General features: G+C 48.8%; 1 protein-coding gene across 1 annotated transcript; it reads left to right on the top strand.

Moving 5' to 3' along the window:
- Nucleotides 1-7,805, top strand: TBL2 (transducin beta like 2). The gene is made up of 7 exons (XM_045786207.2): nt 1-187; nt 1,607-1,737; nt 1,974-2,158; nt 2,633-2,784; nt 3,123-3,249; nt 3,598-3,750; nt 3,983-7,805. Exons 1-7 carry the CDS (start codon nt 58-60, stop codon nt 4,443-4,445), a joined length of 1,341 nt encoding a protein of 446 aa, XP_045642163.1. The 5' UTR covers nt 1-57; the 3' UTR covers nt 4,446-7,805.
- Nucleotides 7,806-20,959: the final 13,154 nt, after the last annotated feature.

Genomic DNA, 20,959 nt, shown 5'->3' with positions numbered 1-20,959 from the left:
CGGAGGCGTGCCGGCGCCCGCGTAGTCGGAGGCTGAGGTGGCAGCGGCCCTGCCAACATGGAGCTGCTGCAGATGCCGGAGCTGGTGGGCCTGTCGCTGTTGCTCGGGCTGCTGGCCCTGATGGCGACGGCGGCGGTAGCGCGGGGGTGGCTGCGCGCGGAGGAGGAGACGTCCAGCCGGTCAGCCGGTTAGTGGAGCGGGAGAGGGGCGGAACGGGTGGGGACGACCTCCCCGTGGTCCGACGTGCGGCTTGGGCCGGCAGGGGTGCCGCGGACCACCGGGGCCTCAGTTTCTCCTTTGGTGAAATGAGCTTCGCTTCCCGAGACGAGGTACCGGCTCGCAGGGGTGGTCGCGCCCGTAGTTACAGGTTGGGTCCCGCGCTGCCGCTTTCTCGGTGGCCGAGACCAAGGAGCTGTCCCGTTCAGCCTCCGCGTCTTCCCGGGGTTGCTGCGAGAGCGCTTGCAAACTCTCGAGCGCCCTACTTGCTCGTTATTTTAGGAAAGCGGGGAGGAGTGAGGGGAGACGGACACGCATTTGGAAGCGCTCCGACTAGTTCTCAATAGGGGGGGGGGATTTTTCCTTTAGGGAGCACGCTGTCGCGTAAGGAAGAAGAACATCCGAAAATGTAAGTGAAAAATAGAGTGTGATAGGTTTCAGGGAGGAGGTCGGTACCAGCAACCGGAAACCCACGGGTGGGAGTGGTCAGCCCTGCTTTCTTGGGGGGGGCGGGTCAAGGAAATCTTCACTGAGTAGGAAACACGTGGTGTGGGGTCTTCAAGGCTAGATGTGTCAGTTTGGCAAAGGAGGGAGGAAAAACATCACCGGCAAAGGCAATGTGCATAGAGGCGGGCAGTTCTCAAACGGCATTTGATGGGACTCTAATGTGAGGGGAGAGGAGAGCACTGCGGGGACAAGGCTGGAGAGGGCAGATTGTGGTGGTCTGTGTACATGGGCTTCAGGAATTTATTTCCTGTAGTAATTGAGGGGCATCTGCAGTAATCTTAACACATGCCAGCTTTGCACCTGTCCTGATTCTCAATGAAAATAGCTATTTTATGCAAAAGTGACTGGCACCATTCCCGGCACAGGGTTGGTGCTCAACAGGTGTTGACTACCTACCTCTCATCCCTGCGTTCTCTCTGGTAGTTCTGTGAACCTTTAATGCTTGTGTTGGGTAATCATAACTTCTCTTTAAGGCAGCCAAGGCCCAGAGCAATTAAGTAACTTGTAACCAAGGCCAGGGCCACCAGATTTGGTTGTGCACCTTCTTGCCTACCTACGGATGTCTGGCCAACCATCTGCACTTGGCTGGCTGTGCTATGTACCCACTGAGCTGCGCCTGCCCAGAGAGGGTGCCTTTTCTAATTTGCACTGAGGTGCTGTATGCACTAACAGCAAGCAGTCTCCTCAAGATCACTCAGATCACACAATCCAAACCCAGTCTGATTCCAGACCCCTGTTTTTGCCGACATCACTGTCTCTTCTCGAGCTTGGGACCCTATCTGGTCATTTCTTGCTGCTCCACTCCATGCCTGGCCCAGTCATAGATGGTCAGAAATGCTTAGTGAGTGAGTGAATGGTTAGATGACACGGCCCCTCCTCACAGGCCAAAAAGCAAATGGATTGCCACTTGACAAGTCCTCGAGATCCAAGAAGCAGAAACAGCATCAACGAATTCGCAAGGAGAAACCTCAACAGCACAACTTCACTCACCGCCTGCTGGCTGGGGCACTGAAGGTACATGGGTCCCCATGCTCAGCACACATATACAGAGACTCACCCTCCCCCCCAGACTTTTCCTCGTTAGTATTCTGTGCACACGACAGACTCTTCTGCTTCTGACCAAAATCAGTGGGGATACCCCATCCTGTCCCTCCTAATCACAGGCCATCAGCAGCTTGCCGTTAATCCAGGCGACAGACCCCATCTGCCCAAGGGGTCCCTGTTCATACTTCCTGCAACCCTTCCCTTAGAGCCACAGTGGGAACATATCTTGCATGGACTTTAGCAGCAATGGCAAGTACCTGGCCACCTGTGCAGATGATCGCACCATCCGCATCTGGAGCACCAAGGACTTCCTGCAGCGGGAGCATCGCAGCATGAGAGCCAATGTGGAGCTGGACCATGCCACCCTGGTGCGCTTCAGCCCCGACTGCAGGTGGGACTCAGCGGACTCAGCTTTGCCTGCAGGTGCCCAGCCCCAGGCTTATGTCTTTCCCATACCCGATGAGGATAGCAAGGGGGGACCTTGGATCTCCTTGGGGGTGGCAGAAAGAGTATCCGGATAGGTTGAGCACTGCCTGGGGCTCCCTGGAGTTCTCTGCATTTTACATAGCAAGGAAGCAGAGAGGGGAAGATGTGTTCCTACTTGGGAAGTACCAAACAAAGCCTGGCTCCAAATTCATCTTGGAAGCTATCATAATGGTTTTCTAAACTCTAGAGAGACACTGCAGGAGCCAAAGCTATGAGAGTCATATCTTCTGAGGAGTATTAAGAGGTTTTGAACCAAGGGGTTAGTTAAGTTGCAGGGCTGGACTGGGGCATGATTTTCCTCAGAGCCTAGCATAGGGACTGGCACACATAGGTCTCTGTGTCCAAACAAATGAGTGTCTTGTCTGCTACCTGTCTCTAGAGCCTTCATCGTCTGGCTGGCCAATGGAGACACCCTTCGTGTCTTCAAGATGACCAAGCGAGAGGATGGGGGCTATACCTTCACAGCCAACCCAGAGGACTTTCCTAAAAAGCACAAGGCACCCATCATCAACATTGGCATTGCGGACACAGGTAAGAGGCATTCAGAGGGTGGAGCTTACCTAAGACTAGAAGGAATAGCCCCAATTATTTGTGGAATGAGTTAACACTGCCTGAGAATTATGCTCAGCCCTAGTGTGACAAAGGGGCTCCAGCCGTTGGCCCCCCTGGAGTCCTGGAGCCATAGCAGGTCCCCAAGGGAAGCAGGTAAGACCCATAGTCTTGAGCAAAGTCCTTATCTGTGGGGACCCTTGGCCCAGGAGGGGAGCATGGATATTTGAGGCAGCAGAAGCCTTTATAAGTGTCTCCTTAGACAATGACACTTGGTCAGGTCATTGACCTCAGTTCATGTCACCCTCCTCCCCTCTCAGGGAAGTTCATCATGACGGCTTCCAGTGACACGACTGTCCTCATCTGGAATCTGAAAGGTCACGTGCTGTCTACCATCAACACCAACCAGATGAACAATACCCATGCTGCTATATCCCCCTGTAGCAGGTGAGGAGGGAGGGACTTGGCATCTGGGATGGGCAGAAGTTGTGGCCAGGTACAGACCAGAGAGCCAGCTTCAAATAGTGGAAAGAGCATACAGTGTGGAATCAGGACGCCTAGACCCAAGTCCTTAGTCTCTCTCCATCTATAGTTTTTAAAAGGCTAGGTGGGGGGACTATATATATTACAGCGTGGTCATGAGGATGAACTAAAGTCATGTGTATAAAAGTGGTTTTAAAAGATTGCATTGTTTACATATAAGATTATTCACTTTCTCAGGAATGAGGTTTAGTGGGTTGGCAGAAATGAGATGCCCTTAAAATTAAGTTGTAAAGGAACCTGGTTGTGTGGCAGGTTTGTGGCCTCGTGTGGCTTCACCCCAGATGTCAAAGTTTGGGAAGTCTGCTTTGGGAAAAAAAATGACTTCCAGGAGGTCGTGCGAGCCTTTGAACTGAAGGGGCACTCTGCAGCCGTCCACTTCTTCGCTTTCTCCAATGACTCCCGCAGGTTAGTGCCTCCTCTCTTACGTCTTACCGGTGGCTCTCGGCTCCTCTTGGCAACCAGGGCCCTTTTGCCTATCTCTGCAGCAGCTCTGAAGCATGTAGAACGCCTGGCTGGCCCCCAGCAGGAAGTAGGCCGGGCAGTGCAGTTGGCTTCCTAGCTAGAGCCCCTCACGCCGTCCCAGTGCCTCCCCCTCCAGGGTGTGTTGGGGCTAGAGCCGTGATTTTCCATGCTGCAGGATGGCCTCGGTCTCCAAGGACGGTACGTGGAAACTGTGGGACACAGATGTGGAATACAAGAAGCAGCAGGATCCCTACTTGCTGAGGACAGGCTGCTTTGAAGAGGCGAGCACCATGCCGTGCCGCCTGGCACTCTCCCCTGACGCCCAGGTCTTGGCCTTGGCCAGTGGCAGCAGTATTCATCTCTACAACACCCGGCGGGGTGAGAAGGAAGAGTGCTTTGAGCAGGTCCATGGGGAGTGTATCGCTGACTTGTCCTTTGACATCACTGGCCGGCTTCTGGCCTCCTGTGGGGACCGGGCAGTGCGGCTTTTCCACAACACCCCCGGCCACCGGGCAGTGGTAGAGGAAATGCAGGGCCTCCTGAAGCGGGCCTCCAATGAGAGCACCCGCCAGAGGCTGCAGCAGCAGCTGACCCAGGCCCAGGAGGCTCTGAGAAGCCTGGGCGCCCTGAAGAAATGACTCTGGGAGGGTCTGGCAGGAAGGATCTGGCATGCTACTGCCACCATGGCTGCCACTTTTCTTCCCAGGTACTCCCCAGCTGGAAACCTTTTGAAAGGAGTATTCTGATTTTCTCAGTGGTGGCTCCTCTCTCGTTTTCCCCATTGAAACTATTCTTGCCTACTTTGATCTCTCTCTCTCTTCTTGCTGGTTGTGACTCCTGGCCTTACTTGACCTCCCAATCTAATGACCAAGGTGCTTCTCTTTCTCCTGGGCCCAAGGGATGGAATCTGTCTTCCAGGGAATTAGTAAATTGGAGAGAGAGAAGACATGGCCTTGACCTTGTGGCAACACATCCTGGTACCCAACGGAGTTTGTAATTGTGGAGGCAAAACCTAGGGGACACCTGCGTACTAACCAGCAGTCTTGGCAGGGGTAGGAGCCTGGAGGACCTTCCAGTGACAGAACTGTGGCATGGTGTCAGGGAAGGGCTAGTCTTGACCCAGGCAAAGCTCCTAACTCCATCGAAAAGGAATTAAGAGATTCCATTCTGTGCCTCAGTTTTTTTATTTGTAAAATGGAGAATGATTTTTTCTTGAGCTGCTTATTGCAAAGGTTTTGTGAAGGAATGCACACATGAAGTCTCTAGATTTGGAAGAAAAGTGGAAAAGAGTAGTAATCTATGTGGTCTGTCGGCCAATCTCACTTATTAACTACCGGGTAAAAGTGGGACTCCGTGTAGTTTGAAACTAATTAAAAGGAAAGAAACACATCCCTTGGGAAGGTGAAGTTTCTGGAACTTGCTCATACATGTTATATCTGGTTCTGCTTTAAGTTGGGTAGAGGAATCATAGGATTCCAAGATAGGACTCCTCTCTTCCAGGTTATATCCTATTTGGGGAGACCTCCTTTCAGTTTGTCAGATATTTCAGTGCCTGCTCTGTGCCCGGCACAGCACTAGGCACTGGAGATAAATATGAACAAGACATGATCGCTGCCATCAATGATGGCTAGTGGGAGAGAGGCACACGTGGCTATTAAGGGCTTTTTGCTAGTTAATTCATAGCTATAGATGGCTGCTGTAAAAGTCAAGGCAAGAGAGAGGATCAAATCAGGACGTAGGCGATGGATTTGAAGTTGAAGGGATAGAGTTGGTAAGAGATTAGGCATTTCAAAGTTCAAATGTTTTGGATTTGAGACTCCTTGGATGTGGGAGAAGGGAAATGAGGATCTTAAAGACTTGAATCTTGGCAAAATGTATTCATCTGAAATCACGTTCTTGCTGTCTCTCTCCCTAAAACCGGGGCCTCCCCTAGACATCCCCAACTCACAAAGGTTTGAACAAGGCACAACCTTGGAGTTATCCCTAATGACTCCCTTTTTCATTAATCCCTCCGGCCTACTCCCACTCCTACCATCTACTCCATCAGAAAATTCTTTCAGTTAGACTCCAGATTATATCCTGAGTCTGCTTCTCTCCACCTTTTCTGTTACCATCCTGGTCCTAGCCACTGTCACCTACTGCACTGTGATAAGGTAGCTTCTTCACTGGTCCCCCTGCTTCTTCTCTTGCCTCATTAAGTCACACTCTCCATAGAGTGATTTTCAAAAATGCAAACCAGATCACATTGTTCCCAAACAAAAACCTTCCAAAGGCTTCCCATCGCACTTGGAATAAAATCCAAAATTCTCATCATGGCCTACAAGGTCCTATGTAATCTGGCTTCTTCCTTCCTCTGTGATCTTGTTACCACCCTCCCAACCACCCCAAATTTGCTGTTACGATTTGACCAAGCCAGGTTCTGTCCCGCCTCAGGCAGAAGCTGTGCCCGTGCCCTTCCCTGTGCTTGGAAGCCTTTTTCTGTTCTCTTGGCCGACTTGTGCTTGTCATAATTTAGTTCTCCGTTTCAATTACCCTTCAGAGAGACCCTCCCTGACCACCCAGTCTGAAGTAGCCCTTTCCACCAATCATATCACACCTGTCACATTAGCTTACTTTATTTATTTTGTATTTACCTACTGCTATGTGAAATTATCTTGTTTGGATATTTGCTTGCTCCAGGGGTTTCCGCTGAAATGCTTAGGGATGTCAAGTGGAAAATGCAAATGCACGCATGGGCCCACAATGGCCTGGGTGCCAGATGGTGGGAAATGGGGGAAACAGAAGTGATCTCCAGAGGGCAGGTGTCTGGGGTGAGGGCTAGGGGTGGCCACTACTTCTTATTCAGGAATCCAGCAGAAGTTGCTTGTTTGAGAGAAGCTAGAAGTTGGCGATTTATTATAAAAAGACAAAACTTAAGCCCTGTGTGGACCAAACAAAACACTTAACATGGGCCAGATGCAGCCCACCAATCTCTCAATGGCAGCTTCTGGGTTGTTCGTCAAGCTACAGAAATGTGAGCTTCACAAGGGCAGAATCTTTGTCTTATTTGGTCTGTTTCCCAAGCGCAATACCAGGGGCGCAGAGTAAGCACTCAATAAATATTGAAGTCAAATCGGGGGCAGTTCGCAGACATTTCAATACCCTCTGTGCGCTTTGTCGCACTCAGTTTCCATTGTGGTTTTATGCTCCTGATAACAGACTTCTGGTTAATAACACTATGCACATGGGTCCCGGTGAATATTTGCTTTCAGGTTGTCAGAAGAATGAGGAAAACCATTCTTCGCATGTTGGCTTAGCTTTGTCTTTACTCTCACTGTGTATCCAGGAGGCAGGTGACCATAGCATGTTGAGTTACTGAAGTCAGAAGTCTTTGGCTCCAGGGGCGCCTGGGTGGCTCAGTCTTTGGGCGTTTGCCTTCGGCTCAGGGCGTGATCCCGGTGTTCTGGGATTGAGCCCCGCATCAGGCTCCTCTGCTGGGAGCCTGCTTCTTCCTCTCCCACTCCCCCTGCTTGTGTTCCCTCTCTCACTGGCTGTCTCTCTCTCTGTCAAATAAATAAATAAAATCTTAAAAAAAAAAGAAAAAAGAAAAAGAAAACAAAAAAAGAAGTCTTTGGCTCCAGGTTTGGCCAGGTCACTTACTGACTTGAGACCTTGAGCAGATAGATCACTGGGCCTCTCTCTGAGTTTGTTTCCTCATCTGTAAAATGGGAATAAATCCTGTTCTGAGGGCCTTGCAGGGCTGTGTCTCATGAGACGAGTGAAGCCCTACAAAAAAAGTCAGAGACTTCCTGAGGACACTGCTCCTCTCACTGGTGTCGAGACTGCTTCTCTTGTCAGCATGGAGAAGGTATCTAGATATTAACATAGAGCAGAGGCCGCCGTGTGTTTTTGATTAAAACTCTGTGTGTGTGAAGGCAGCATTAATATTTTAGTATTACTATCTCAACTTCTGTGGGTTTGCAATTTTTCAAAATAAAAAGCTGGGGATATATTTTAAATGGTGGTATATAGCCTGTTTTTATCAGTCATCAAAAATAGAACGCAGTATTTAAACCACAAAAGTGCACGTTTAAAGGCCTATTGATAGTCTAGGTCAATTTCCATCAGGGTGAGAAGGATCCTCCTATTCAAGATTGTCCTGTAATTGGAGATGACAGGAGGTGAGCAGGAAGCACATACTGTCCTGATGAGTCATCAGTGGTAGTAGCTTATCTCAGTGTTAGACCGAACATTGCCCCAAATTGGCCACAGATCTAGAAACTTAATAATTTGGGGGTTCATGTACTTCTCGACACAATTGCAGAGGAGTCTTCTTGGCGAGCATGGCTTGGTTTCACACCCAGCTCTTGAGGCAGAGGCGCACTGGTGGGCACGGGTTGGCATTGCAGGATTGGCTGCAGCAACCGAAGGCGTTCTTACCCGCGATTCCAGTGTGTCTTCTAAGCTTGTCAGCGCATTTCCAAGACTCCATTTCTCCGATTCCAGAGTCCAGGGTGGCTGGAAAATGAGCGTGGTTTCCACTTTCCAGTCCTCATGCTCTCCGGGTGTGAGTCCATCCGTGTTCTCTCGATCACATTAGTAGCAGCTAACTTGAGTACTAAGCATGTAATCCCCTCCAACCCACAGTTGTTTTTGCCTCAGCCATTCTCCCAGCAACCTCATCTTAATTTTTATTTGGTGAACGACACTTCCCTGACTGTTAATCCATATGGCTTAGAGGAGAGAGACTGAGACAACCTCCATGGTGGGCACATAACCAATCGTCAGGTCCCTGCACTTTGCCAGATCTTTAGAAAAGTGATATCTTTAATTTTCTGCCTGGATTGCTTAGTAAGTCGGATGTAGGCTTATTACGGCAGGTAGTCCTGCCCAAGAAAGAAGCTAATGCCGGAAAGCCCAGACCACGTGCTGAGGATGCTGGTGAGGCTGGCGGACCCAGACACACCTGAGGTGTCTGCCATTGGACTTGTCAGTCACAAGAACCAATAAATTCTGATTGATGATTAAGTCTGTTTGAATTGGGATATTCTTACTTGCCATGGAAAGGCCTTAACATCAGTATTATTAGAGAATGCAAGTAAGTTGCCTGAGGCACATGATAAATGGCACACTCCAATATTTCAGTTGAGGCCCATCTGGTACATATCTTTAGCCACATCAGGCACATCCCCAACATTTGTAAAAGCCAGAGGCAAAAATACAAATGGAGATCCACATGCCATGTCTTAATATTTCAAAGTTAAAAAATCAAGGTGAGCCCAGATTCGTTCCATCCTGTAACCATGACATAACATTCTGGAAGGCCAAGTTTGAATTTAGAATTCTCAGAGTCTGGTCTGTGCTACAGTGTGGTGTCACAGATGGCCATCCCGTGGTCTAGGCCTCTTCCCTTCTCTTCCCATCTGGTTCTTTCCCGTGTTGCAAGGGCAACCCCGGCACACACCTCCCAAGTAGCCTCATATTGCTGCAAACCACCATCCCTTGGCCACCCGGCACTTGGGCCTTAGGGTGTGCACCATCTTTGTGAAAATGGCCCCGGGGCAGAGGCTCCTCCTGTAGGCCTTGGAAGCAGGCTTGGGTCATTTTGGACAGAGATTCCAAGGTCTAAGATGGGTACCTGAACTTGTCTGGTGGGTGAGATGGGGACACAAGCTCTGGGTGTCCCCATTTCCCTGGTCCTGCAAATCCTGTGCCTCGTGCAGAGGGACATAGCCGGAGGAGGCCAGGACAAGTCCCCCAGAAGGAGTCCTCTTGGCCCACATCTAACACATTACCTTTTTAACCACACCTGGTTTTTGCCTGCAGTTTCAAGTTCACTAACCTAAGCCAAGCTCTTCTTAACCCATCAGAAATGAAATACAGTGAGTATTGTGAGTTCGAAGGGTTCAGCCAAGTATGTCTCAGAGTTCTTCTAGAAGTTCGGGATATGTGGAAACAGCCCTGCATATTAACCTGTATCTGTAGCCTGATTACTGCCTCTCCAGAACTTTTAAGTTCTTCCAAGTATCCCACAGAGCAGCTGCAGCCAGAACACCTGTATGGAAGCCATTCACACCATCATTCCTCCATCACGCCCCAGGATCAAGCTGACTGGAAGTCATGGGGGGCTGAGCTTTTCCTCTTGTGGATGCTGTCTTTGCAACATGGGCACTCAGCTTCTCAAACTGCTCACTGGCTGGTAGCATAGGCTAGCTAATCAAGTAGGATTTTCTGTTTGTTTTGGTAAAAATCTCAGTTAAATGTATCAAATATCCTGTTTTACCCTCTAATCCCTTCCTTTAATTTTTTTGGCTTCTCTGGTGGCACCTTTCTGCCACAGCTGAAAAAGGCCAGAGAAAAATGGGTACCATTCCCAGAGTGCAACTCCTAGTCCAGACACCGTTCTCAGTGCTGTGCCGGTAACAACTCACTCCACCCTCCCGGCAGCTCTGACTTACATACTCTTAGAATTTCCATATCACCAGCAATGAATTGCCGGAGTCGCGGAGGAGGTGCGTGGCTGAGCTGTGATTCAAATCCACAGAGTCCGTGTCCAGAGCTCATGTTCTTGGTTCTCAAGCTGTGGCAGGTGACCTGGGTACGAATACAGAGTCCCAGGTCCCGTCCTGCTTGGGCAGGCCTGGGCCTCTGTGTTCTTTACCAGCTCTCAGGTAATTCCGCTACCAGAGCGTGGGAGGCACTGGCTGTGCTCTTCTGCCTTGGTTTGGAATATGCTTCGTACAGCGCTGCCTTGCCTGAGCGCGCGGCCCGTTCTGCAGGTGAGTGTTTTCTTGCTTGTGCTCAGCAGAGGAAAAGCTGCAGTGAACCAGCCAGGGGCCCTCTCGGGCTATCCCATTCCTGGCTTGGCCCAGGAAATCCTCCAGCTCTTGTCCCAGGCCGCATGGGCCATGACCTCAACTCCCTCAGGAGTTGTCTTTGGAGACTGCTCTCCTCCCATTACCTCAGACTAACTTAATGGCCCCTCATTGTTTTCACAAGCCTTAACTTTCCTCTGTCTATGCCCTACATTGTGTTCGGATTGTCTGGAGGGCAGGAAGACATGTCTGATTGATCTCGGCATTCTCACAGCCTAACAGAGGGCCAGTCAGCTGAATTAAAGAACTTCCACCTCCCTGGAACCTTCCCCAGTTGCCTCCAGGGCCTCAGGATCCCTGAGCACCCACTTGGGTGCTTGTTCTGGATACCTCCCTTCAGAAGGGGCCTTTTCCATACTTGACCCAGGGGTACAGAAGCCTTGAACCAGCCTCGGGTTGGGGGCACATCCTTCAAACTCCCAGAGCCTGAGGCTGCTGTAAGAGGAGGTCAGGAATAGAGCTTGGCTTGTAGGTTTTTAAGCCACACAATACACGGAGAGATTCAGATGGAGTTCTCATCCTCATGGCTTGCTGTTACATCCCAGGGACTCCTCCTTTCCTCCTCTTCACCTCAGCCCCACACTCCTTCTGACCACTTTCCCAGGGGCCCTGGGGTCTTCCCACTGCCTGCGCCCAGCCACTCAGCATCCAGAAAACCAGCTCCTTCGTCTGCTGATCTTTCTGTGATACTTGAAGCCCAGGACTGTGTCTTGTGTATGGATGTTTTCCTAATTTTAGCTACTCTGGTAAATGCATGTTTCAGAGGCTAATATCTGGCAGAAAGGTGCATAAAGTTTTAGTCCTGTGTTGTCTGTTTCCTACAACGAATGTGTGCTTTTATAAAACCAGTAAGACCATCACATGATACATTGCAAGTATTCACAATAATCTCTCATTACATCCATTTCCTCATTCATTTCACAGCAGCTCTCGTGAGGTAGCAGTGATTCCCATGTTGCAGATGGACAAACGGGTTTGTTGAGGTTAAGTGATAAGAATTCATCCCTGAGACAGAATCTAGAGTTCGAGCTTGTTCTTGGTGTCACTCCTCCCCACCCCACCCCCATGCCTCTGACCTTGCAATCCCGAGGCAAGTCCCTTGAGGGCAGGGACTCTGTAGTCTTCGGAGTCTATCTTGCACCTTCCACTCTTAGCGCACCCGTGCAAGAGCAGTAGTTGGCACTTCACGTCTGTTGGCCAACATGATAATGAACACATACGCTTAGTGCTCAACAGTTAATGAGCCCACCATGGCCTCCACTTACCCCCTCCACCGTGCAACTGTGCTGCCAGTAGAAATCATTCCCTTACTTTCTGGGATGACAATGTCTTGTGAGTTCACACCGGAGTGTGATTCTCCCAGGGGCTAATTGCTCCTAGTGAGGAGATCATTAAAGCTCCAGCACTGGAAGGCCAAACCCTGGAGTTTGGAGGCTGTAGCCACCCTGGGCACCTCCCAGGATTTCAGTTCACCTCCTTCACGTCCAGACAACTTGAACTCAAGGCACTGGCTACCAAGGAGACTTCATGGCCATGCAGGAAGTGTGGGGTGGGGGTAGCTGCAATCCACCAGACCCCGAATACCTGCTTGCTCCACTGGTCTCTCTAAGACTTTCTGGGATCCCTGGAACCCACCACCACTGTCTCCTCCTGTATTGATTCTGAATCAGCTGATGGGAGCAAGGGTGGGGGACCCGTTCCTCATCAGCAACAAAACACCAGAGGCCAGGGTGATGTGTGATGTGGCAAGATTCAGCAACCCACCCCCTGGTGCCTGCTGGACTGCACCATCACTTTTCCCTCTGTCCACTAAAAGGTCTCCCTTCTCATTTGCTATCGTGTCTTTCAGATCCAGCTACTTGATCAGATCTTAAATGAGTGCTAAGTTCTCAGCCTTGGCATTTACAGGATGTAAAATGATGGTCAGGCTGGGACACAGACATGTACACAAACCATCCCCATAGAGCTGGTGGGTTTGACAGTCCGGCAGGTTTCAGTGGTTTGCAGAGCCCCGAGGGGGGAGAAACAGCGACCATCACAACAAACCCAAAGTGAAAGAAATGCCGATGATGTTATTGTGATGATGACTGGTTTCTGATCTCCGAGTGCCTTAATGAGGTGGCCTCTGCCCTACATATGGCTACAGCCCAGGGCAAACGCGAATTTCTCGATGTGCCACACCCCGAATTTGTCCGCTGTGGGAGAGATTGCTGTTGCTCACAACATCATGCTTCTCCTCTTTCTCCTACAAGGTGAGACAATTTCCAGCCTCTCTTGCAACTAGGTGACACCATGTGATGAGTCCTGGAATGTGTGCAGAAGCGATCTGTTGAGTCTGGGACTACCTCTAGAAACCCTCCTGGGGTTCTCCGTGTGCTGTCTTCTCTTCCCTGCTAGCAGGGAGCAGAGGATTCACCGGAGACCGCTGAGGCTGTAGATGGAGGGAATCTGGGCCCCTGAACAACTCTGTGGGGTGGGTCCTCTCTGACCCTAGCATTGTATTGTGACCATGAGCAAGAAATAAATTCATATTGTGTTAAAAGGCATAGAACGAGTGGGGTTGTTTGTTATTTCAGCTAGCCTGTCCTGATTACTTAGGATAGAATGAAAAGGGTCTTACTTTTATGGAGGAAGGAAAGAAGTTGGGAGGGGCTGTTGACAAGAGCTTAGGGTAGTGACGGGTTTTCATTGGTTGAGTACATTCGCTGGGCTGGGCAAGGAGACTTCCTGCTGGGCTATGCAAAGTAAGCTTCCTGCTATTTGGGGCTGAATGGCAGTGCATTGAGAGCTGTCCCTTCAGGGCTTCCCGACACCATTTTTAATGACATTGTCTTTATTTATTTTCACATTGCTTTATTATAAAGACAACAGCCAGCATCTCTCTTCAGTTATTCCTCTGTTGTGATTTATAATAAGGCGTAATATACTTTGGTCTTCTATCGTGGCTTTGACACCCAGCTCCCATAGCCCTTGTCATTTTCTAAGTGTTTAGAACAAAAGGGGCAACTTTTGTTATGATATTTGGGGTTTGTTAGCGGCTCCAGAAATAGCTCCATTATTCCTTACGCCAATGCCCTGCCTGAGGGTGTGTCCTATTTCTACAGGTGAGTGGAAGTAACAACAGAAGCTGGAGAAAAGAGAACAGGTCACTCGGGGAGGCAGATGGAAAACTGGGCAGACCCAGTGTCAGGAGGATGGTAAGGAGAGCTCCCTCCCTCCCTCTCTCCCTCCTTCCCTTTTTCTTCTTCTCTCATTTTTTCCACACATAGTTGCTGAGCCTTCTGTGAACTGTGTGTGGCGTATAGGAGATGTTTCCTTTCTGTGGCTGTGGGGAGAAGGCAGGCCCAGCTGTACGTGCTTAGGTTACAAATCTCAAAGGATATTTTTGTTTGCTTGTTTTTTTTTTATGTAAGGAGAATATATAAATAAATAATGAAACTGGGTCAGAGCTCCCTACTCAAACTTGAGTATTCTTTCTGAGCCGGGGCCCAACCTGACTTCCAAACTGGGCTACTCATAAGATTATCTTTTAAAAAAGACATGCCCCCCCCAGCAAAAAAAAAGGGGGTGCCTGGGTGGCTCAGTCAGTTAAGCATCTTGATCTCAGCGTCCTGGGATAGAGCCCCGCGTCAGGCTCCTGGCTCAGGAGGGGGGGTGCCTGCTCCCTCTGCTTGTGCTCTCTTAGTCGGCTCTCTCTCTCTCTCTCAAATAAGTAAATTAATTAAATTAAATTAAGGGCACAAATACCATTCAGGAGGGCTCCACCTTCATGACCTAAGCACCTCCCCAAGACCCGTCCTCCCAACACCATGATGGGGATGGTGAAGAGGTGAAGGATTTCAACATAAGAATTTTGTAGGGACACATGCCAAGGGGAATTAAAGTAGCAGATGGCATTAAAGTCTCTAATCAACTGACTTTAAAATAGGGAGATTATCCTGGATTATCTTGGTGGGCTCACTGTAATCACAGGGATATAACATCCCTAAAAGTGGAAGAATGAGGCAGAAGAGGGAATCAGAGAGACAGCAGCTTGAAAATGACTCAATCCGATGTTGCTGGGTTTGAAGATGGAGGAAGGAGCCATAAACCAAGGAAAGTGGGCAGCTTCTAGAAGCTGGAAAAAGAGAGGAAACAGATCTCCTTTAGAGTCTCTAGGAAGGAATGTACTTTGATCTTCGCCCAGTGTCAGACTTCTGCTCTACAAGACAGTACACTTATGGGACTTTAACACCCCACTTACCCCAATGGACAGATCATTCAAACAGAAAATCGAGGAAACAGTAGCTTTGACTGACACATTGAACCAGTTGGATTTAACAGATATATTCAGAAAATTCCACTTTAGAACAGCAGAATATACATTTCTAGTGCACATGAAATATTCTCCAGAAGAGATCACATAGGAGGCCACAAAACAAGTCTCAACAAATTCTAGAAGATCAACAGTCATTCCATGAATCTTTTCTTTTTTTTTTTTAATGGTTTTTTATTATATTATGTTAGTCACCATACAGTACATCCCCGGTTTCTGATGTAAAGTTCGATGATTCATTAGTTGCGTATAACACCCAGTGCACCATGCAATACGTGCCCTCCTTACTACCCATCACCGGTCTATCCCATTTCCATGAATCTTTTCTGACCACAATGCTAGGAAACCAGAAATCAATCAGAAGAAAAAATCTGGAAAGAACATAAGTTCATGGAGGTTAAATAATATGCTACAAAACAGTGAATGGGTCAACCAAGAAATCAAAGAGGAAATAAAAAAATACATGGAGACAAATGAAAATGAAAACGCAACAGTCCAAAATCTTTGGGATGCAACAAAAGTGGTTCTAAGAGGGAAGTTTATAGCAATATAGGCCTATCACAAGAAGCAAGAAACATCTCAAATAAACCACCTAACGTTACACTTATTCTGGAAGGTGAGACAGTGGAGGCACATGGTGACTGCAGGACTGGGGAGGGAAAAAGGGAAGGGTTTGTTTTATTGGTTTAACCTTTGAACTTCACTGCATACCTTGAGAAGGGTTTTATTATAGAAAGTTTCAGAATATAATGAAAGTAGGGAGAACAGTATCATGAGCCCCTGTGTGCCCATTACCCAGCTTCAGAAGTACTAACATCATCGTACCCTTTTAATCTTCCAGCGTGGAAGTATCGTATATTAAGTATTGTGTATTGTATACGTGGAAGTATTGTATATTAAGATAAATATAATGAAAATAAAATACATGTGCCCAAGCTGGACCACTGAACTATGGAGATAAAACCTTAGGGACATAAAAAAAACAAAACCCCAAAACCAAAGACAGCACCTTGGGGACGGGGCTCAGGGATCTGCCTTTTTAACAAGCTTCTTGGTGGCCGGGTGGGTCCTCATAGTTGGGGCAGCACTGGGCTCTCTCTGCCTCTGAGGAGCCCTCACTAGCTGTATTCTTTTTTTTCCCCAAGAAGCTCTGGTCAGTTTCACTAAAGCGAAATTTTGTGTGATTTACTTTTCACCAGTCTGTTCTGGCATGATTCTAATGATAGCAGAATCACCTGGGTCAGTGATGGCCAGTGTGCATTCTCTGTAGTATTTCCCACAAGCTGTGCCCAATTCAATATTATTGTCACTGTAGTAGTGACGGACCACGTTTTGGCCAACATGGCGTAACATTCTAGTTCAGATCTCCTCAAGGCTGGGCAGTTTTTGGCAAGGATGACTAGCTCTGTTTTGCCATGTCCAATCGTTTTCAGAGTCTGCTCGTAACCCCAGCGTGTATGTTCCACTTTCCATAACGAGTTGGAGCCTAGAGTGGATTGACTCCAGCGACTTTTTCATCTTCTTTTTGGCTGCCTTCCTTAGGTCAGGGAGGGCCGCCACCAAGAGCAGCCACCAAGATGGCCAGGAGCAAGAAAGGAGAGAGCTCCTACAATGCACAGCTCTTCACTGCTGGCTGTTTCCTTGTTTGTCACTTCCTGTCACTGCTCATTAGCAATGCATGAGGGACCCACCGCCTGTGAATGTTTTGAAGTCCTCATTCAACCTTCCATTTTTAGCCCATACGAGCTCTCAAAGAATTCCAAAAAGTTTCCTGTCCCTGCTTGCAAAGACACAGAGAGTCCTTCACAACCCCCTATAGGTTTCCCTTACTCCTTAGGACTGGTTCTTGGGCCTCTGCGGCCTTATAAAGGAGCACAGCTCCAAAGTGCCTTTCACAGAAAGACGACCCTGATCCTGGTCCTCTGTCTTCTCTCTCAACAGGGCTTCTGACACAACCAAGAAGGAGGGAAGAGAGAGGAACTCCAGCATAGTTCAGGCTCTTTCTCCTCGAGGCTTGTCTTCAAACGGGTTTTCGCAGATACCAGTGTGGGAGAGGAACACCCAGGGTTCTAGGCTGGAACCAACAAGCATCACCAGGTTCCTTGGGCCCTGTCGTCCACTGAGGCAGCCCGGTGAGGATCTCAGCTTTTCAGGAGGTAAAATAAAAAGAGAGGGCTGACAGGTGCGAATTCGGTGCTCTGGGGGTCTGATTAAGGGTGGGGTTACATGCTTTGGGAACAACTGTGGAGGAGGTGGAGTCTTGAAAGATGGGTAGTTTGGGGCATCTGGGTGACTCAGTCAGTTAAGTGTCTGCCTTTGGCTCAGGTCATGATCCCAGGGTCCTGGGATCGAGTCCCCCACATCGGGCTCCCTGCTCAGCGGGGAGTCTGCTTCTCCCTCTCCCTCTGCTTCTCCTCCTGCTTGTGTTCTCTCTCTGTGTCAAATAAATAAATAAAATCTTTGAAAAATATTAAAAGAAAGATGGGTATTTCAAAAGGAGGGTGGTGAGTGGGGAACAGGGAGCGGGTCTTGTTTGGCTGGAACTGAGTACAGGCAGGAGCAGTGGCACCGGAAACCAAAAAAGAATTTCTGCCTGCAAGGCACTTTGTAGTTTACAAATCTCACCCACTCCCCACCTCATCAGATCCTCAGTACAACCCTGTGAGGTACAGGGCCATTGATGGTGAACTCATTTCATAGAAAAATAAAACAAAAAGCAAAACGAAACTGGGATTCAGAGTGGTTAGGTGACCTATGCTATGCCACAAATATGTGGCCAAGCTGGCATTCTGACCCTGGTTTCTGTCTCCTGGCCTTCTTTTCCCTGACCAGGGTCATACTGGGGGACCTGGGCAATACTACAGTGTGAGTTTGAACTGAAGCAATGGGGAGCCACAGAAAGGATTTTAGAAGAGCTGTGGTCGGGGCACCTGGGTGGTGGTTGAGTGTCCGACTCTTGGTTTCACTCGGGTCATGGTCTCAGGGTCATGGGATTGAGCCCCGCGTTGGGCTCTATGCTTAGCAGAGAGTCTGCTTGGGATTCTCTCCCTCTCCCTCTGCCCCTTCCCCTTCCCCTGCTCTCTCTCTCTCTCTCATTCACTCTCTAAAATAAATAAATAAATCTTTAAAAAATAAATAAGAGCTGTGGTTATCACAGGTGTGCTGGGCCTTGGGCACATGTGCTGGTTGAGGGAGGCTGAGCACTGCAGTGGGGCTATGTCGCTCTGAAAGAGAAAGCGGGGTGCTCTACAGGTCATGCGGACAGGGCAGGGAGGGAGAGCACAGCTGATGTGGGCCCTGCAGGGAAGAATGGCGTTCATTCATTCATTCATTCATTCATTCTTCCAATCTGTCTTTAGTAAGTACCTTCCCTGTGCTAAGTGTCATGCTAGGCATTGGGGATGTAATGGTGAACTTGACCACAGGGTCCCAGCCCTCACAGCACTTCAGGGGCTAGCAGATCATAAGGAACAAATGAACAAGTACAAGAACTTCCAGTTGTGGTTTAACATAGGATCTACAGAAACATGAGGACATATACCCAGTGTCATGTGGTCCTCAGGGTGGCTTCTCTTGACTGCCCTGGCAATCCCTGCCCCTGAGTGTAATGCAGACTGTGTTCGGGGTCCTGTGGGGGTTCAGGGAAGGGAGGCATCCTTCTTCCTGCTCAGAGTGATCTGAGGAAGGCTTCATGGAAGAAGATGCATTGAGGTTGGGCATTCATTCAACAAATATGTAATGAGCACCTACTGAATACCAGCTTCTGTTTTATTTTATTATTATTTTTTTAAGATTCTATTTTTAAGTACTCTCTGTACCCAACATAGGGCTCAAACTCACAACCCTGAGATCAAGAGTCGCATAGGGACAATCATTGAACAAAATGAAACAGACCATGTTGTACCTTCTCAGAACTACTGAAAAGAGGATAGATAATAAACAAGAGAGATAAGAAAAATATTATTTCAGGGGGTGATGAATGCTCTGGAGACAAATAAATTGTGGAAGGGGAATAGTGAGCAGAGGGATGGATACTACACTCTTTGGTAGGCGGTTAGGAAAGGCTGCATTGAGAAGATAACATTTGACTAAAGATCTGAAAGATGTGAGAGAGGGAGCCATGAACTATATATGGGATGGGTGTTTCAGGTAAAGGGGACTGCAGTACAAAGGCCCTGAGGCAGGATCTTTACTGGATGTTTTCAGAGACAGCAAAGGGTTGAGTTCTTTAAAAGAAAAGGATGTCAGCAGAGGGCATTTGTGTGGCCTGTGGGGAGTTGTTGGTAGGTGCCCACTTTGATAATTCTCTCTTATGCAGAGAGCTCCATTAGAGGTGAGGTGGGGAATATGGCTAGGACAAATGTGGCGGAGAACAGGGAGCTCATTGGGTGTTCAGGGCAGGAAATGGCCTGAGGATGGTGGCTGACTAGCAGGGTGGGCTGGAGGAGAGATGGGTGTAGGATGCTAGCGACCTGCTGGAAGGAGCACTGCTGGAAGGAGCAGTGAAGTAAAGAGAAGCTGTAGGCAAGAAACCTCAGTGGGGAGGCTGGCCAGCACTTAGACAAGAGTGAGAGAGAAGCTAGATATAACTGTCAGGTGTTGTTGAGCTGTGTGCTTACACCAGGGAGATCTGTGAACAGAACTGGGAGAATCCTAGAGAGCTGGCCTCTTTCATGACACTTACTATGTTCTGCCTTGTGTTTTCTTTTCCTCCTGCTTTTCTTACCCTCACCGCAAGGGCAAGGAGTGTGTCTTACTCATCTTGGCATCACACACTGTCCTATATGCTGTAGGGCATATAACAGGTGCTCAGGCAGTACTTACACTGAGTTATTTTGGATCAGTTGGGCCTGAGAAACAGACGTGCCACCTTTGATCCCATTCGTTCTAGAATCATCCCTTCCCTCCACATGCTGGTTCAGCTCTTCCAGTCCTCAGTCAGGCAGATGCTATTCCCGGGCCTCTCATTAGCAAGACAGCATATGCTTGTCAAATCGTCATGTTAGCAAGTCATGAAAGCCTGAACATAGAGGCTGTGTCAAGTTCAGAGTTAGCTAGGCATTTCTCTGGGGCACACAGAAGGAAGTTTCTCTAGAGGCGAGAGAAGTAACCACTAGTAACCAATTAATCATTGCAAACTGTCACCTGCCTCCTTTATATCTCCTGAGGCAGTTACTATATGATCCTCACTAAATACTTCAGGCATCAATAAATGCCTGTGGGGAGGGGGAGAGCAAGTGAGCTGCGCTCAAAATTAAACATTCACCCAAACATTTATTGAGCACGTTCTACGATGTGTGGACACAGGCCTTACATGTACCCTATTTTCAGAGGTCAGCTTCAAGGTTATATTTTCCCAGAAGCCTCTGGACACCCCTCATTTGGATTAGGGCTGTCACAGCACCCGGAACTTACTTTAGCCTATCATTTATAAAATGGCATTTTAAAGGCCTGTTTTCTGGTCTGCGTGTTCTTCTAAACTGGAAGCTCTTTGAAGGCAAAAACCCAGATTGTGTCCTCAGCGTTGACCCCATAGCCTTGTACAACACAGGCACCACCCAGTTAACGATTGCGGAATTAAATCACACAGTGCTGTAGAGTGCTCAGTGGAACCCGAGGATATCAGGGGAACGCTTCTCTGAGTTGGATCTGGATGTCAGAAGAGTAAGTGGTCAGTTCACCAGGTAAAGCGATCGGAGAATTCCAGCTAGGGAACAGGTGTGTGCAAAGTTCGGAAGGCATACTGGAGAAAGGTGTGAAATTCTGTGGTTACAGCACGGCAGTATTACCTGGAAAGCGAGGGCGCTGGAGACGAGAGGCAGCAGAACCCCGCAACCGTTAGGGTCAAGTGCATAAAACATAGGTAAAGGCCGCAACCACTGCCAGAGGACAAAGGTGCCAACCTTCAAACCCCGAGAACCAGAGACCCCACTGGGAGCGCCTCGCACCTCGCCTTGTCCGCAGCACGTGCCGCCCGCCCGCC

The sequence above is a fragment of the Ursus americanus genome, chromosome 2 (assembly GCF_024610735.1).
Source record: "Ursus americanus isolate L20-20 chromosome 2, mUrsAme1.1.p, whole genome shotgun sequence".
NCBI classification, from domain to species: domain Eukaryota; kingdom Metazoa; phylum Chordata; class Mammalia; order Carnivora; family Ursidae; genus Ursus; species Ursus americanus.
This window is presented reverse-complemented; position numbering and strand designations above follow the sequence as displayed.